General features: G+C 36.3%; 1 protein-coding gene across 1 annotated transcript in view; it reads left to right on the top strand.

The window, feature by feature from the left end:
* Positions 1–20,035, top strand: part of LOC131429855 (uncharacterized) — a 46,466-nt gene extending 26,431 nt beyond the window's left edge. The window contains exons 2-4 of the mRNA XM_058594268.1: positions 157–470; positions 19,297–19,412; positions 19,476–20,035. Coding sequence (XP_058450251.1) covers positions 157–470; positions 19,297–19,412; positions 19,476–19,718 — 673 coding nt within the window. The 3' untranslated portion in view covers positions 19,719–20,035. The remainder of the gene's footprint in view (positions 1–156; positions 471–19,296; positions 19,413–19,475) is intronic.
* The last annotated feature ends 483 nt before the right edge of the window (positions 20,036–20,518 follow it).

Here is a 20,518-nt window from a genome sequence, read left to right on the forward strand (position 1 = left end):
TTTATTTATTTGGTGTGCTCAGAAAACAACGTCTGTCGGTTGATATTTCTCCCGACCTCGCGACTTGTGTGTGTATGAGTGTTTTTGTGTGCTTTTATATTTAATTCTTTTTTTTTTTGAAAATTTTCTCTTCATTTCGTATCTTTTTGTTCGCAGATACGAACAAGGTCTGGAGGACTACGATGAGGCGGCTGAAAGGGTGGAACGAGAGAAGAAACAGCACAGCTTCCGGCAGCAGTATGACACAGTGGTGCAACCGTTCCTAACGTTGTTTAACGTGATAAGCACCGCTCTGTCGTACGGAAGATCGATGGGAACGTCGGGAGATGGGCTGAGTGCAGTCAGCATTCTTGGAGCAATTCGTAGGGCAGCCAACGGAAGTGGCACCGGTGCTGGTGGTAATGATCAGAATAAGGACATAAACAGTGCAACATCAACAACCGGCGAGGATGATGCAGCTCAGCAAAGAGGTATGAGCTATTTCGGGTGTTTAGTGTGTTTGGATAGATCCTGTATCGATATCAACAGCAGCTTCCAAAAAAATTTCATGATGCTCATTGATTTTAGTGTGAGTTTCTGTATCAAAACCAATTGGTTCTGTGGAATGAAGTAATCATCCACCCAAGGTACAATTTTTGCTATTATTGTGACCAGACAAGAGTGGATATTTACACCATTTACTAATCGAACCTGCAATTATTATATCTTAATGTTCACTGTTCAGTATTAATATGCTTTATACGTGAAATTTTCTCAAAAATTTCTAAAATCTTCATTTTCTAGTACGGACAGCTTAGGTGTATTAGAAAACTTATGTGATATGGAATTATAGAGCATCATTTGAGTTGTTTAGTCTGTTAAGATTTTGTCAGTAAATGGACTTGCTAGGCGCGCATCCACACAATTTTTGGAGGGGTTTTCAGAATATGATGATTAATTCCCATACGCATGGAAATATGTCCCAGAAAGTATGGACGCACTTTGATTTCGCTGTAAATAATTCACAAGTGTTACATATTCAAATTTTATTCGATATACTGATAATATTAGACTACAACAACAGAATATTATTCTTAACATTTGCTACTTAGCCATTGTAGACTAGCTGGCACACCTTCTTGCGAACGTTTCTCATTAAATTCCGTACAGACTTCTTGGCGACAAGTTTTGACACTGTTTTCCAATCTTTTTCGAATTCCTCAATTGGTCGAAGTTGTGGGCAATTTGGTGGATTCATGTCTTTTGGGACGAAAGTGACATTTTTGGTAGTATGCCATTCTACCGTTGATTTCGAGTAGTGGCAAGAAGCAAGATCTTGCTAGAAGACAACAGGATCCTTGTAGCTTCGAATCATGGGTAGAAATCGTTTTTGTAAACATTCCTTGATGTATATTTTGCTGTTCATTGAAGCAGTGGTGATGAAGGGTTTCGAAATCTTACCGCAGCTTCAAATTGCTTGCCAGACCATAGCTTTCTTACCAAATTTTTCGACTTCAATCGATGTCTCGGACTGGTTTAACACTTGCCCTTATCGCACCGTATAATATTGTTGTCCCGGCAAGGATTTGTAATCGAGTTTCACGTAGGTTTCGTCGTCCATGATTATGCAGTTCAAATTTCCAGCAAGAATCGTATTGTACAGCTTTCGAACCCTCGGCCTGATCGATGCTTCTTGTTTCGGACTACGTTTTGGTTGTTTCTGCTTCTTATAGGTTCGAAGATTCAAACGTTCTTTAGCACGAAGAACATTTGACGTCGAAGTGCCCACTTTTTTGGCCACATCCCGAACTGAAATCTCCTTCTTTTGTTCGAACGCCTGCAGTATACGTTTATTCAGCTGAGGGTTAGCAGAACCTTTTTTTCGACCCATCTTCGGTTTATCCTCAAAGGTGTTATCCTCACCGAACTTTCTGATTGCATTTCGCACGGCTTTTTCACTTACTCTTTCCATTTTTGCTATCTTTCTCAGTGACAGTCCGCGTTCTGTGCACCATTTGTACACAATTTTTCGACGTGGTTCTGCTGAAAGTCTACGCATTTCGAAACAAACTAATGAAAACGAATAAACAACTGCACAAGTGGTGAGAGAAGAGTGTAAACAACAGGACGCATTCATAAAATTTGACAGATTCTGAACCATTGCGAAATGGCAGCGGTTTTTTGTTGCGTCCATACTTTCTGGGACAGTCTTTATATGCGTTTCACAAGAAAGGAGGCTCGAAAGTAATAAAAGTATTGAGCAGTTCATTGAGAAGGCTACGGCGCCATCCATTAGTGAACACTAGAGAACGGGATTTGGATTTGTTGTCAGAAAAGAATGCCAAATCATTCGAATTACCCAAGGTAGTTTCTTCATACTGTGGACAGACTCTCCTGTTATGCAAGTTTACTCTCCATAAGAGCCCAGACATTGTTGATAGGGTTTGCGTAGAGAAAATGGGAGGGCGAGTCCAAGAAGGTGATGTCATTCTCCTCCTTTCAGGCGTGACAGCTATAAAGGCTTCTATGCTTAGATGTCTTCATGAAGCACCCAATTTTCTGTTATCAGTTTCAAACTTCTGCTCGGTCGATCTCATAAGGTCAAACTAAGCCATATTTCCGCATTTTTTCTGTCTTCAAATTTTTCGTAAAAGCTCCAAGCCATATCTACGTTCTGAAAGGCACCCCTAAATATTTACGCATACCGGATGTTTGACAGTGCGCTGAGTGACATCGGTCATCAAATCGAACAGAATTACACCTAAGCTCAGGTTTCTCAGGTCATCGGAGGTTTCTCGAGCTTCAAGCAATCCCAGCACATCTAAGAAAAGTCATCAACAAAATTCATCATCAAATTACTAAATGAAATAAATGAAAATGAAAGAACACAACCTTTTCAAGTACAAAACAGAATTTGGTTGAATACTACCGCTTTATTAATAATAATAATTTTTATTATGTTGAAGTAGGGGCTGGGGTCCACTAGGAGATTGATAGTACCTATTAGCTCTCTCCGGACTGTACCAGCCTAGATGCCGTGTGGAATCCGGCGGAAAAAAATGAACCAAGAATAGATCCACTGGGTTCCTGCTTCCATGTCGTAAAAGGCGACAATTGCAGGAGTTTCTTTTTCCTTTCAGTTATCAGATATTTTCAATGTTTTACTTCTGATTACTCTATTTTACTAAATCATCTCTTTATTCAATCTATCAATTTCCGTCTAGCTTCGGAGAAAAGTTTCATTAGGAATGATTTCTTCTTCCATGTTATTGATTGTCTTTCAGGATTATAAAATGAGTGATAAAAATAAACCATTGCGCAAATCCGTTTATATTACAAAGTTAATAACAGAGATAACATATATCGGTATATTGAATACATAGTGAAAAACACTTGATATTAATATTTCAAACAGTAAATTAATATTTTTCTCGGTAGCCGGCTGCCCAGATCAACTAATATAACCAATTAATAATTTCAATAAATAATTAAAATAATAAAGCGGAAATAATAAATCCTATTCGCTCGTTTATTTTGTATCACGTAGTTTCATTTATAAAAACGTGCTTAATCCACCTAGCAGTGAGATGATACCTTTTTTTTTATCAATCCGCATGTGTTTTTTTGCATGACTAAAAAAAACGCGAAAGGTAGATGCATAAACGAGTGACTGCATACTCGACAGCCGGCTGTCCGGAGATTTGTCAATTTCGGAGATTGACTGTTTCGTGCATTATATTGCCAGCACAAAGTAACACATAAAACGATAATACTTAAAAACATTCTTGGTAGCCGGCTACCCAGAGCAATAAACACATGATAACATTATTAAAACATTTACTAACAAAGTATCCTCTCCTGTGATGCATGTGGGAATGCAGAGGATTCCTCGGTTCTTAGTAGCAACATGCATCGAACTAACAATCCTTTCCCTCCCAAGTAGATCTGCATTCGGACGTGGCCGGCGTAGGTATTGATCAGCATGCATGGTTCAATACAGTTTGCACAGTGTGAAACAATGTGTTATTCCTAAACATGTTACTTCAAAAAATCATTTTGCAATCTCAATTGGTCCAGATCAATAACGGAGTAGCAACACACGGGCGGTCTCTAATGCTAATGCTAATGCTAATAATGATTTTTATTATGTTGAAGTATTTTATAAAACTATGTAAAATGAAAAATGACGAAAAAATTGACACTGAGTGGTTTTCGTGGTTTAAATTTGGGAATTTTTTATATGGACTGCAAGAAAGTTATGCATGTGGTGGGATCAACTGGGCGCTATTTATTATGAGCTACTCAAATTAGGTGACGCCATCACTGGTTCCCTATACATATTACTCTTGCATGAAAAGCGGACGCAATATGAAGATCTTCGTGGCATAGTGTATTTGCTTCATGACAATGCAAGACTCCATTTTTCGAAAATGGAAAAGCTTTAGCTGCAATGAAAAGTTCTGCCCCAGCCTTTATTTTTATTAGACATTGTTCCATACGGTTGCCGTTTATTTGAATTTTTTTATTCGCACCGACTTCATTTATAAAAGTATAGTCCTTGTTTCTGTGATGTTTATTGTCGTCCCCGCAAACAATTGAAAATAACCTTTAAGGTGCAGAGATGTTCAGGATCGCATAGAGGTTTTTGAAAAGTAGAGAAAAAATGATATAAAATCAAATACTATTGAACAGTGGCAGCCCTTTCCTACCTTTTCCTAGAACTCCTAGAATCGCAAAACATCATCATTGCGCCATATATTTTGTATGGAAGAATGAAAAGAAAGTTTACAATACCCTATTTTTGAGATGATATGGAGAGATTATTTCTTATTCAAAAAATTTTATACTAATTATCTGTCACTTATCTGAGTACCTGATCAAAATATCAAAAAAGTACCAGAATTTTATTAAAAACGTGTTTAATCCACCTAGCAGTGAGATGATACCTTTTTTTATCAATCCGCATGTTTTTTTTGTATGAATATTCTTCGGTGTTTAAGTTTTCATGACATTATTTTAATGACCGTCGTTTTAAGCGACAATTTGAGATTTTAATCACTCATTACTCTGTAATGTCGAAATTGCAAATCAGATCGAATTTGAATCTAAAAGTGTGATAATCGATTAAACATTCCATGATATGTCGGAGAAAGTTCCACTTTATAGTTTACGGTAATTTAAGGTACTTCCAGAGCCGGTATTCAGGAACCAGCATAACCCAAACCGATTCGTATGGCCATATGACGAATAAATTACAACAGTTTTGAGTCCAACTTTGAAGCTTTTCGGGATTGTCATCTTCCATATCGGTTTGAATTTTAAAAATTCATCATCCTGTAATTCCAGAATCGGAAGTCAGCATTGGATAAATCTAATTAATTTTGTGTGGGAATATAAGTTTATTTAAATTGGATTTTTTTTTCTGAAATTCGATTTGGCTTTCTTTGAGAAAACGATTGAGCTTTGAGAAACGATTCGATACTGGAGCCGGAATTTAGAACAAATTTACCTGAGTAGTTTACATTTGTTTCAAAATGTTTAAAAATTAGTGTAGACATCTTTGAGAAATCGTAGTACGAGTTAAATTGTTGGGTGCCTTCCGAATCGAAAACTGAATACCACTAAAACTGATATACGTTTATTTGGTTGTCGACTATTCTAATCAGCAAAACTTAGACGATTGTTAGATTTCATTTGAATCTTAGATCGGTTCAGCCATCTACGAGGAAAATGAGTTACATAATTTTAATTTCGTTTCACATATCATCCTGTAGTTCCGAAACCAGAAGTCGGATCCAAACATAATTCTGGAACCTTGTTTAGGAGCATACGAATTTTCATATGAATCTGAGTTTGTAGAAAACGGTTGAGTCATCTTCGAAAAAAAGGTAAAAAATTGAGTGAAATTATGAAGCATTTGCTGATCTCGACGAACTTATTCGAATGGTATATGAGTGTTATGTTCTTCCAGCATTTATTGCTCTAAGCAGTTTAAATCAATATAATTATGAAATTGTTCTGAATTCGGAAGTACTGCCATCTTTCCAATATGTCATATTCGAACGATTATGTTGCCAAAAACGAACCGTGCTAAAATCGGTCCGAGGCAAAATGTCATGAAAAAGGATGCTGTACACAGTATTTTTGGAACTTAGAAAAATTGTATGTTACAGTAAAAAAAATCGTGTTTCACGTTGCTCCCAAGCCTTTCTTTGCCAAACAGCGCTCAGAACTTCTACAGCTGGAATATGGGAGAAAAGTCGCTTACACAAAAATTTCGATATCTCCGTTAAAAATGGACGGATTTCAACAATCTATGGCTTGTTGGATAGCTTTTACCATGCGGAATCTAAGTCTGAAAACATATTCTGTTTTCAAGGTCAATTGTGACAGATACTGTCAAAAAACTGAAAATTTTGACATAAAACTTCGTATAACTCAAAAACTAAACATCCGATCTCAAAACCATTCAATAGCGTTCTGGGTGACGGGGAGACCTTTCATTTGCGACTAGTTTGATCAAAATCGGTCCAGCCATCTCTGAGATCTCGACCTCTTAGTTGACAACACACATACAGACACACACACATACATACACACACACACACACACAGACATTTGCTCAGTTCGTCGAGCTGAATCGATTGGTATATGACATTCGGCACTCCGGGCCTCGGAAAATTTGTCGAAAGTTTGAGCGAATTCTATACCTATTTTTTATATTTATAAAAAAAGATAAAAACGCAAAATTTCAATTTTTAATAAATTTCTCTATTATCGCCTAAAGTACTCTCCTTCTACGGCAATACATGCATGCCAACGCTTGATCCAATTTTTCATACAAGTTTTATAGGCCGCTGAAGGTATGCCCTTTAGTTCACGCAGCGAATTCTCTTTTATGGTCTCTATGGTCTCAAAACGCGTTCCCCGCAATGGCAATTTGAGTCTGGGGAAGAGAAAAAAGTCACACGGGGCCATATCTGGAGAGTACGGTGCTTGGTTGATGATATTGGTTGAGTTTTTGGCCAAAAACTGCGACACATCCAACGCTGTGTGAGCCGGCGCATTCAGCTTTTTTATCACCAGCCGAGAAGCGACGCGTTTCAAACCCAAAACATCAGTTAAAATGTGTTCGGCTGATCCATAAGAGATGCCCAACAACACAGCAATCTCTCTAATCGGTACAGAACGATTTTGCTACACGATTTGCTTCGCCGATTCAATGTTTTCTTCAGTAACAGATGTTGTTGAGCGGCCAGCGATCTCATCATGATCCAAGCTTGTACGACCACCTTTGAAGCGTTTATACCACTCGTATGCCTGTGTTTTTCCTAGACACGATCCACCAAAGGCCTTTTCTAATATTTTCATCGTTTCGGAACACTTAAATCCATTCGCAACACAAAATTTGATGAAGGCACGTTGTTCTAAATTTTCATCCATTATAAAAATCGCCACACGAAAATTTTTCAACTCCTTTGTATAGACGCCAAACAAAAACTAATCATACGATATGCGTCAAAATTTGACAGAATGTGTATAAAAGTGTTGCCAACGTTGAGAGAATAAAAGTTTAGCGATTGGACAAGCGCGGGAATTTTAAAATGAAAATTCGGGTTCTTTATTGATCATAAGGTAATCTTTCACTTATCTGAGAGTTCAAAAAAAAAAAAAATAATGCAGTGCAGGAAAAACATATTTTTTTTATGTCTGCCACCTTGGCATCACGGTACAACGCTGGAAAGAGTTGTGAAATCTATGTCAAGGGCCTAAAAACTATCGATAGATTCTCTTTGTTTACTTTCTCTTTCGACTATATCTGCGTTATTACACAAAAGTTCGTTACATATTGAGTGCTGTTAGAAACATGGGAATATTGTCTTTCATTCTACACGAATAATTCGAAAGTACACGTGAAAATTAAGGAGATATTAACAAAGTAGAAAGTAAACGATGCGAAACTCTCATTGGTTTATGTGACCTTATTAAATGTTGACATCGAAATATGACCTAAAAGGAAAATCTAGAGCTCGAGTTAAAATACATTTGATTACTGACATAATTAAAGCAGCTAGAGTGGAGCGCAGCAAGAAACTGCTTAGTAATCTGAAGAAGAGATGCCCTGTCCACACTTCGAAGAAAACACAAATATGGTTGTCCCTCAACTGTCTCCTGTCTCAATTCTGGTCCAAAGAGCTGGCCACCTAGCTCTCCTGACTTAAATCAATTATACTATATATCAATATGGATCACTCTTGCGATTCACGAGGGATATCAAAAAAGGTTACTAATACACTACAATTTTTCTATTGCACATATGACAGCTTTCTCAATTAGTACACTGAACCAAACAACTCCAGATATATGGAATATTTCTCGATATACACTGACAGAAAAAAATATGCTGTAAATACGGCTTAGAATTGCAATTTGATACTAACTCGGAAGAGAACACATTGTTTTATAAAAATCCCTATTTACATAAATGTGTGTGAAATGTGCACGCAGAACTAATCAAATTAACCTTAATGTACTACAAATTCTTGATTTGAAAAATTAATCCATTTTTATTCATGTTTACTGTGATAATGATTACGGTTTCCGTGATATAAATACGCAATATCAGGTTGTTTAATAAATAAATAAATGCTTCAAAACAATATAATTTAGTATATAAATAAAACGTAACTTGTAATTTACCTCAACCAGACCCTGTCAGCTTGGAGCGAAATCAATTTTCAGTTGAGCAACGCCATCGCTCGCTATCACATTCAACATGTCATGTCAAATGTATGGGAGTGCAGTGCTGCTATTTTGGCGCGCACGAATTTGACATTTCTCCCCCCTACTTCTATGTACGAGATTCGATGCGGACTCGCCTGAGGGCGCCATGCTCACAAAAAAGGATGTTGCCAATGATTTGTTCGTGAAATGTGAGAGCTGGATATCTTGTTAATGTAGATGTTTTTGCCTCAACGGAGCTATCAATTGAAGTAAAAGTATAACTTGTTCTTATTGCCCTTTCGAACAGAAATGCAACATTCTGACGGTGTTTCATTGCTATTTCTGCTAGAAAGTACAAAACCAGAGCAATCCACGCCACCAGTGTTTTTCAATGAAAAACGGCATATGATTACTTCATTGCATTTATCATACTATTTATTAAATTTTTTTCAGAGCTAAACAAACTTTCTATTTGTTGAATTTTCAACGGTTCGTCTGTTGAGTAGAATTCAAATACTTTTTAGAAAATAATGATCGAAATTTCAACTTTTCACTAAAAGTTCAAACTAAAACAGTTCACAGCAAAGGGCAGATCACTTAGTATATGAACTTTAAATTCATAGACAATTCATGAAAATGACTATTTTCTTTTACATTCTAACTTTCCCTGAGAGAAAAGATAATGTGAAGATAATTTAATGGCGTTTTTCATTGAAAAACACTGGTGACGTGAATTGCTCTGGTTTTGCACTTTCGAGCAGAAATAGCAATGAAACACCGTCAGAATGTTGCATTTCTGCTCGAATGTGCAAAACCAGAGCAATCCACGCCACCAGTGTTTTTCAAGGAAAAACAGCATAAGTTCGATGCCATGTAAGCAATGAAAAAAATATCGCAATCAAAGTAACTTGTAATACACCGTTTTTTTCATTTTTATTTTGTTGATATTTTCTATATATCAGAAGTGATCTGCCAAACATTACCCTCACAGACTATAAGTTTCGTTTTTTCAGCACTATTCATAAGATTCATGAACAAAGCTGAATACTACTTTATAACTTTTGAAAGTGAAGACGATAGGTCTAAACGTAATTCTACATTAATTATAGGTGATATTTACTTTCGTCAGAAAAAATCTGCTCGATTATTTTTGACATTTCACTTCTGGGTGCACGCTAAACGCAAACTATTAAACATGACTGAACTAATAGCCTTTTTCGTCACGAGATGGTGTTCCTGTGACGTCTTTTTTGATTTGTATTGGACTCGTTGAAGTGATCCATATTGATATATAAAATATTTGCTTAAATCCTCTGCATTTCAGTATATGGGCGAATATTGAAGCACGTGTATGTAAACATCATCATTCGAATTTGATCTCACTACGGACCTCCATAACATAGCAATGGAGAGAAATGTTACCAGATTATATTACCAAAGTCTGCAAAAGCTTCAGGTGTTGTCTAGAAGCAATCATAAATAAGAGAGACATATTGAGTTTCTCCAGTATGTGTCGTCTATTCAATCAATGTTCTCATGTATTTGATTTTACCCTGTCTCGCAATACCATAAAACAATTTTTTTTAAACACAATCTTAAACAGTCCTTCCAACTCCAATACATAAATTCTAGATTTAGCTTTTGGGTTAATTTATTATCTAATCCACAAGTTTAGTTTAGTGCTCCCTTAGTAAGTCTGCTTCCATTCTCTATCGATTATGCAACCAAGAATAATATTCACCATTAGGTTTGTTTCTAACATCCGCTCGACTTTCTCAATCCCCCGACTGGACAGCAGGATGCGGCCTTCAACGTCACTCTTGACCCTCGCCGGGAGTAGTTTAACTTTAAGCCCTTAGTATTAAGCAGTATATCTGTCGGATCTTTGTAATCTGTGAATGCCTGCTGGAGAGAGAGATTGTAAATTTCAGCTCCAGCGGGCTTTTCCCTGCTCCCCAATAAAATAAAGAACAGGAAGCATAATCTTTTACGAACACTTTATGCTAATACAGGTTTTGTTCAAATTTGGTAATAAAGATACTAAGCTTCAATGAAATTAAAAATGTTCGAGTCTCATTATTTTCTGACGCATACGGTACTGTTCAGATCTTTAAAAATTTTGCTTTTTAATATCTATCGCCGTACTCTCTTTCTTTCAGGGTGTTCACATACAGAACCAAGTACGAACATTAAGGAATCTTTTGATTTGTACAATAAGCACATATTGCATTTCGAACTGATATCTTCACCTTGCAGTTCAATTTAAGCAAATGCAAACTTTACATTATTTACGTAACACTTTGAGCATATTGTACGAAAGAGGAAATATCCTTTCTGACTACTTAACGGTTTGAATTGAATTGCCAGGTGGAAATGGCAGTTGAGTATGAACTGATTTAAACACTGATGAGCCGAAATGAAACACGAAGAAATCGAACCAAGGATGGTTATTACGAGTCATTTACAAAAGATAGGGGAGTTTCATGCCTATTGGAGAAAATGTTTACACTATACTTATTATGAGAGTCGTGTTGTCATCAACGAAAATCTAAATTCGTTAAGCTGTCATCTGTTCAAATGATTGTTAAATCGTGTCCTGCGAGCAGCTAAAATAATAATATCACGTAAAATCTTGTAGCACTGTACTACATGGAGCGTATCCATGAGAAGGAACACCTTCATGCCATTACTGCTCTATTAGTATCCTCATTATGAACCGCAACTCGGAACGGGTAACTAACTTTCTCGGTCACTTATTTCATAAAGTTAACTCGATTTCATACTTGTTCAATTTGTTGTACCGCATTGTGTACCAGCTGCCGTTGGCCCAGTAACGAAGGACCAACTGGATGCAATAAACCGGAAATTCACCTATGGCAATGGAACAGCTTGGATCCGTTTTTTGCTGGCAAATTTACTACCACTTCAACACATAGTAGGTTCCTTGTAGTTGGATCCGGCGATCTACTCTTCATATCTAGATGCAGCGAGTTGTGCCCAAATTCTACATGGAACAAGTTTATTATCTTGCCCTGCATGTGTATACGGTGCCCTCTAATTGGATGTAGCATCTGGTCAGTCTGATTATGCACCGAGAAGGAACTGGCGCGAAAGCAACAGGGTGCCGACGACTGCACCTAGCATGGTCCAAAGTTATATACACTGAGATTTGGGTAGCTAGAGTAAAAAAAAAATCCGGACAAAATTAACCCCTTTATCTAGTTCGTAAAAAAGTTTTCGTTTGCGTATATTCGCTGCAGTTTTGGTTGCGATGGGAACGTTGCTGGCTTTTTTTCTGTTGACACCGCGGAAACGAACCTGGTTTTACCGAAAGAATTCAGTAAAATAATTAATTATATTATGTTGCAGTTTATGGATGTCTACTGCACATAAAGCTCCTGGAAGTGGTTGAAGTATTGCACCACATTTCGCGTGGATTCATGACTCTACAAACGTATTAAAAATCGATAAAGATTTCAGCTGGAGTACAATTTTGTTATAACTTTTCAGCGCTTCGACGGCTTACCGAAATTTGAAAAATTCACACCGGGAAACTTCGTTTTTATGGCCCTTCTTTCTCCACTCTTAACCGGCACTATGTCGCTTTGACTATTGATTAAACTTTTTAGACCACGTTCGTCTACTTAAAGTAAACTTTATCCCAGTCGAGGTACGCTACCTAGCTGGACTCCCGACTGATTTCCGGTTCGCTTTCTCTAACACTGAGTCAGGTTCCGTAACTCAAAACTAACGAAAGAGAAACTTGGCTCGAAGCGTAGTTCGAAGCCGGCTAGTCGGAAATGTTTATTCATACTTTGAGGAAAGGTTCATGTATCATCATATAAATTCAAATTCTATTCACTTCTCTTCCAATTCAATTATGCATTTAGAAAATGAATGGTAAAGTATGTATATATTTTAAAACTTACCGAGGGACCGCATTTCTGTCAGAAGGCTTCACTATAACGATTACTTTGGCCTTTCTGCTCGTTACACGACTGGTGATGGATTGAGCTTGGGAAAATTATTCACCTAGTTGTAACGATTCGTAAGATTTTCCATCACAAGGAACAGATTTTCCTGATTCTACTTCTGGAAGTGGGAGGTTGGTTAGGATGTTTTTAGAAATTTGATGGTATTTGCATAAATTATTTCTATGTATTTTGCATAATATAGTAAAATACAACGATGGTTTCAAAATGGCAGAATGGGGTTGCGTTGAGATATAACAAGTAAGTCATTGGTAGTCAAAATGATCTGTTAAGAAAATTGTTAAATTCGTTCTTTTTTTGGTATTTTAGAAATGTTTGAAAAGATAAAGCAAAATCTTTTTATTACACTCCTTTCATTGAATTTGTCTATTCTGATTTCACAGCCGATTCGGATCGTGGTCTGTCTGCAAAAGATCAGTGAATTGAACTACACTAAGGTTTTTTCTTACAAAGGGGGTTACGTGTCATGTTACAAAAAAACGGTGTAAAGTGAAACTTTAGTGTATTTACATCGAAGAAAATTGATGTCGTTGAAATTTTTGAACTTTTTAAACATGTATTGAAATAAAATATTGCTAATAGATATGAATTATTCCATAAATGACAGATATCTCTGAAAGTTTTCGTAGAACATATGCACTTCTGGAATCATTTCCAGAATTTTTCAAAAACTATAAATTTTTTAAACTTTCTGAAATTTACAGAAATTGTACGTCTTTAAAAACAGTGATTGTTGTTTTTTTAGCATCTTTGAAACATTTTCGAAACATTCTGATTGCTACCAGAATGTTCAGGAATATTCTTGAGTTTTTTTTAAATTTTCTAAATGCTCAGAGATTTTTAGTAAATATCTCTAATTGTTCCGAAAGCTTTCTTGATATTTTATTTAATCTTATAGAATCGGTTTTGATTTGTTGAAACATTTTATTTTCTTTTCAATTGTTCCGACAAATTTCACTATTGACTTTTGATCGTAAACGACCTCCGGCTCGGGAACAACAGAGTGATGGTGCTTAGAATTTTGTACCGTCATGTAAAGCAAAAATGTAAAAAATAACCTGTTTGAATCCACCTAGTGGTGTAATGATACCTTTCTTACATAACTCATGTTTTCAAAAATATTACAAAGAGTTTCATTAGAAATAATAATAGTAATAAAAAACAAAAACAACTTTGTATGAGTATACACTAGCATACCCTTTCCCAATTATTTCCAAATTATTAAAAGTTTTGAGCCAAGTTTATAATAATTTTTCATTTTCGGTATAAATTTTAAACACACTTTACCTTGTTGTTCCGGAACCGCAAGTCGCATCCGAACAAAAGTCAAAGAGCATTCTATAAGACCATAACACCTTTCATATGAGTGTAAATTTGTCAAAATCTACTCAGCTTCTCTGGCAAATTGAAGAGAGTACATTTTTGAGATTTCATTATTATTCCCGGAACTTCCGGAACCAAGAATTTGAAACCGGCATAGTCGAAATCGATTCGTTTGACCAGCAACAAAACAACCTAAAAATTGAAACAATATTGAGCCAAATTTAGAAGATTTTTTCCAATTTTTGCACTATTGCTCTAAATGATGGGTTTCAATTTCACACACACTTTACCCTGTATTTCCGGAACTGGAAGTCGGATCCGAACGAAATTCTACACTGACAAATGGAGACATAATATCGTCTCTGAAAAATTGAAGTGATTTCAAAAGAGTATATGATCACTTTTTTAGGTTCTTCCTGATAACCAAAAATCAATGTCATAAACTAATCAAACCTTATTAATTATACGACTAGTTCATAGTACTTTGCTTGATTTTTCAGTCATGTATAAAAACACTCTATTGAGAATGAAATTTTTTATACTTATCGGTCTGTAATTCCGGAAAGGTGTCTATGGGATAAGACTTTTCTTGTAAAAATTAGTTGAGTTGATTTATTAATTTTTAGTTGGTTTGACGTGTAGTCGCCATAACTAAGTTCAGGTTTTGTAATGACTGAGTGGAAACATATATTGGAGAAGTCAAATGAATGAGAAACCAACAGAAAAGAGGATTTTTTCGGAAAACGATACGCTCAGAGACAGGACTCGAACCTGCGTTCTTATGCAATCCGTGCATACACATTATCATTTCACCACCCTAAGCAGTGTGATAGACTATAGATAGATAGATTAACCACCCAGTGCTTGAGAGAAAAAATAGATAGCGAGAGCGAGAAGACTAGTGTTTGTTGTTTAATGAACAGAGAAGATGTTTGAATATATGATACCGGTCGTGAGGCAGCTAGGATTTAAACCATGTTCGATGTACGCTTGCCAGACCCAGTTGGGTGGTAGAGTTGTTTCTATCACACTGCTTAGGGTGGCGAAATGGTAACGCGTATGCACCGATTGCATAAGAACGCGGGTTCGAGTCCTGTATCTGAGCCTATCGTTTTCCGAAAAATCATCTTTTCTGTGAGTTTCTCGTTCATTTGGCTTCTACAATATATGTTTCCACTCAGTCATTGCAAAAACTAGTTGAGTTGGTTTTTAAGACCTAAGCTTGTGAAAATTGGTTGACCGGTCTTTGAGAAAATCGAGTGCATTTTTTTAATTTATTGGCACATTTTACCCCTCTACTCCAGATCCGGAAGTTGGATGAGGATGAAATTCAACAGCAAGCTATAGAAATATTTAGCCTTTCATTTGAATCTGAGTTGAAGAAAATCTGATATGCGTTCTCTGAGAAAATCGAGTGCACTTTTTTCATTTATTCTTGCATAAAATTTAACAAACTGCTAAGCTTTCTGAATTATTTTTAGATCTTTGTTCAGGAATCAGGAATCAGAACAAATTGGCTCAAATGGCACGTTCCCCTTGATTTTAATGGATTTTAAAAGTATTATTTATTTGTTCCATTATTTAAAAAAGATGTCCTAACCTTATGGACCTTGTTTGCGGGGTTGGAAATTGAGCTCAGATAGGCTGCAAGGAAAGTGATTGTCCAACCCCCATCACACTCTGACCGCATTGTTAATAAGAATTATCCCAAAAAAGTTTTCTCACAACTTAAGAGATTATAAACTTTTTTGGACTTTATTTAACCTTAAAACTTCTATTTAAATCTTCGAGAAATACGGAGTTTTTTTTATATATTTTTATAATGAAAAGGATTGAAACAATATTGCGATATTTTCGGTTAAATAGTCTATTCGGCGATATTACATTTTCGGAGAAATGGCTCATTTGGCGAAACAGATTTCGGTGAAATAGCATTCGGAGAAATGAACTTCTGCGAAGTGGCCTTCGGCGATGGCTTTCGGCGAAATGGCTTTTGGTGAAGTGACACGTCTCGGTATTGTAAAATTTAAAGATTTATCTTTTTACTAGCTGAATGACCCGGCGTAGCTCGGAAATGTTTCGGGAAGAAAAGGCCGAACAAAATTCCCGAAGTTATCCTACTTAGTGTAATACTCTGAGCAGTTTTATGTTGCTATTCAATCAATTTTACCTTACACTTCCCATATTTGGGGCACTTGCTGCACTCCCTCTTCCTTAAAATAACCTTTTAATCTACATTGACATAAAAGTAGTATCTGTATTTGTCAAGATGCATCGTTTCTCGTAGAATAAATTTTATATTGAACTCCCCTTTTATTAGTGAACTTACTACAGCTCTCCTCCATGATAACCCTTATGACCACCTCTTAGTAGTGTACGAAGTATCTGTGCTCTTCAAAAAGGATCGATTAATTAATTAAAATTAACAATAGCAGTACTACTAAATTCAAATTAACGATAGCAATACTATCTAGCACAATCTTGACGTTCTTGTCCCTCTCTTATTTTATAAAAAATTCAAGATGAAAATTGATTTTCAAGATCCCCTTCTCCTAGTCTGAATCCGCCCCCCTATCTTGTTTGACAACGAATAAGAAAATGTTATAATACACTTTGTCATGAATATCTAAGCTTGTCGTGACCACCTGTGAATAGTAAAAAGTACCTGTGCCAAGTTTGGCGATAATTTACTGAGTTGATATGAAACTTTGCTCTTTGCGACCCCCCCCCCCCCCCACTCTCCCCACCTTAAAATATCCAACCTAGTTAGGTGTGGTGAGTTTGAGTTGTTTTGGAGTTACGTTCGATTATATTAACAATTTGAACTTTGCTCCTCCCTTGAATGAGACCCTTATTTTATCCACCCGCTCCCACTCTCTTCTTAAAAATGCTCTTAGCATCATCTGAAGCACAAATAATATCTGTACTCAGCAAGAAGTATCGTTTTATGGAAAATTCTATAAACTTCACATTAAACTTCCTTTTTAGAGGCACTCATAATATCCACCCCCCCCCCCCCCCCCCACAAATATCCTTAAAACCATATTTGAGTTTTTCAAAATGTATGTATGGTTTTAAAAAGTATCAATTCTCTTTAAATAAGATAAATTTCGACATGGTCTCCTCAAATTAAGAACGCTTGCTACACACTCTCTCCTCTGAGAATGTCCTAATGATCATCTCTGAAGAGCAAGAAGTACCTATGCCAAGTTTGATTGCAATACGTTCAGTAGTTTTGGAGTTATGCCGTTAAAAACATTACACCCCCCCTTTTAAAGGTACATCCAACCCCCATATAATCATACCTACGGAATGCAAAATGTTTCTATGGTTTTCATAAATCCTCCCTCACAAAATACCCTTATGGCCATCTCTTAAGAGCAATAAGTATCTGTACCAGAATTGATAGCAATCCGTTAATTAGTTCCGGAGTTATTACATTACAAACATTACACCCCCCCCCCCCCTTTTTTAAGGCACTTGCTACATCCACCACTCATATAATCATATCTAATATATAACTGTTTCTATGGTAAAAAAAGTATCGATTCTCGTCAAATTAGACAAATTTTTTCATGACCCCCCCCTGTTAAGGACACTTACTACGCTCCCTTCCCCATTAAAATACCCTTATGACCTTCTCAGAAGAGCAAGACGTATCTGTGCCAAGTTTGGTGGCAATCCGTTCAATAGTTTCGGAATTGTGCCGTTTCAAACATTACACCCCCCTTTTTAAAGCCACTTGCTACATCCACCTCCTGTAAAGTCATATCTAATGTATGCAAAATGTTTCTATGGTCTTCAAAACGTATCGAATCTCATCAAGTTATATGACTTTTTTCATGACCCCCTCCTGTTAATTACACCTGCTACGCTCCCTCTCCTATAAAAATGCTCCCTAAACCATCTCTGAAATGCGAGTAGAACTTGTGCCAAGTTTGGTGGTAATCCGTTCAGTAGTTCCGAAGTTATGGCGTTACACACATACAAACTTACATCCATTTATATATTATATATATATATATATATATATATATATATATATATATATATATATATATATATATATATATATATATATATATATATATATATATATATATATATATATATATATATATATATATATATATATATATATATATATATATAAAATATGCTTTAATACTAAATATTTTGAAATTTGTTATGTTTCGTAACTACCTATTTTATTTTCATTGTTTATTTTTCAATATGATGGCTCTGAAAAGAACTGCACAAACTTGTCTGATTTATAGAGACATCTAAAGAGTGAAATGCCGTTTGTTGAGAAGTGTAGTAGCTTTGGAATACGAGTGACACCCAGTTAGTAAAACACAGTTTCGAGTGCTCAAACGGCCGTATTATCCACCTGAGCCCACTCCGTTCTCCCAATTCTCTACCAACTTCTCGGTCACGCGTACCTTCGTGGCTAATGCTAAATAATTTAAAAGTAGTTTTCTTGCAATGTAAGGTATAACCAAATATTCATTTTTTCTGAAAATTTGAAATTTGTTGAGTGTTATTTTGGAAACTTAGTTAAACATAATTTGAACATCTCGTCGGCAATGTTTGCAACTTTCCACTAAACGTAACAACACAACAGAGTGCAATAAAGCTTCGTCACAGTAGAAAATATGTCAAACATTTCTCCAATTGATTATAGCCATCAAAACCCGGTACATAACATCAAGCTCAACTTCAGATACTCGTAACTCTCGCCGCATAATGCCTGCAATAATACTTGTGAATTACACCAGCCACCGGCCCAGCCCCGGAGCGGGCACGGAAAACTTCCCGAGTGAGACTGAAGCACGTGAAAAGCTTTGCAAAGTGGAATTTGCATTTCGTTTTCGTAATTTCACTTTACGCGCATCGCATCAACTGCTCACTGTTATATAAGCCATGCGGGAATTTAGGTTGCGAGTTTGAGTATTTCGAAAAACAAAAAAAAAGTTTTACTTCGGCTGCCATCAGATCTAGTCACGAGCGGATCCGAGCCCAGACGGAAGGCAAATGAAAAAGTTTTCCCCTTCAGGCTGAACTGTTCAACAACTTTGATTTGTTCTTACAGGTTTTTTTTCTTCTCCTACAATCAAGATAGGCGAATATCGCCCGAACCGGCCCATGCCGGATACTGATTGTACTTTGCTAAACCGAACAGGATTGAATTGTTTTACGTGCCGGATATCAGAAAAAAATCCTTTTCGTTGCGTTTCATTTTCCAATCAAACCCGCTAATCTCTTGAATCTCACGCAGAAAACTCGACCGCAGTGGCAACCGTTGAAGGCAGATACATCAAGGGAGACCCACTGAACGGATACTATGACTTTATAATCTCCGAAGGATCGTACAAATTCTGGGCCGTTTTTCAGGTAAGAATACGTTTTGAAATCCAACTAGATAAGTTTATATTGATGTCGGAATGTTGTTTCCAGGTTGCAACGGCTGTTTTGATCATCTATTCTACATTTGCCGCCATCTATTATTCGAAAGTGAGTCCACTCACATCCGATTACGATTACATTGACTACTTGAACGGTGGCAGATCCTTCTCCGGTGCACGATCAGCGACCGGAGCGGTTGATCCTTGGGACAGTCTGCTCAGTAAACCCTGGTTCTCGGTGGCTACCCGATCGTTTGGTTTCGTGATGGATGCCATTGAAAGAGTACCGAAGTAACTTTAGCAACTAATATTGAAACTTTTTTTTTATTGATAGAGTAGAATTTTAATGAAACATTTGACACTATGTTGGATCGTTGATTTTCTAATGTTTCATTTGAATACCACTTGTTGACTGCAGTTCACGGAAACTGAGAAGTCAATTTTGATTGAGTACATAATAGGTAGGATCAATCCATTTGAGATGGTTGTCTGTCGAAGGTGGAAGTTAGTTTGTAAAGAAGTACTAATTGGCGGTGATGAAGTAGAACAACAATATTCCTGATCACTGCATGAATAGTTTTAAAGCAAAGTAAAATGTTTTGACGATGAAAACATCGAAGGTGGTTATAATTATGATGACAGTAATATTTTACAGATCTAGTGAAACTTACAGACAGAAAAATAGAAAAGTGCGAGTGTAAAATAATACTGAAACCTGCCACTCCATCAGACCAACCTGAAAATTCTTGTTCCTGCTTGTCTACAGACAAGTTTGATTCTGGGGATCCTCTCATAGTTTAAGGAATACTAAAAATTAATCGTCATTAAATCAATAGCTGAATTACTTATCACTTCCCAAAACGAAAAAAAAAATCATGAAAGTTAGATGAGTAAATTTTGAAAATGAAACCCATTCAAAAGCTATACCTAAGAAGAGAAACTCAAATCGGTAACAATTTTTCCCGATAAATACATTTAATCTATTTAAGAGCAACTATCTATACTGTTTTTTCCTATCGTTTGTCCTGATAAAACATTCGAGATATACAGTGTCCGAAATTATTGCAAAAGTCTTTGCATTGTTTCCACCTACAT

This window comes from Malaya genurostris, chromosome 2, assembly GCF_030247185.1.
Source record: "Malaya genurostris strain Urasoe2022 chromosome 2, Malgen_1.1, whole genome shotgun sequence".
NCBI classification, from domain to species: Eukaryota; Metazoa; Arthropoda; class Insecta; order Diptera; family Culicidae; genus Malaya; species Malaya genurostris.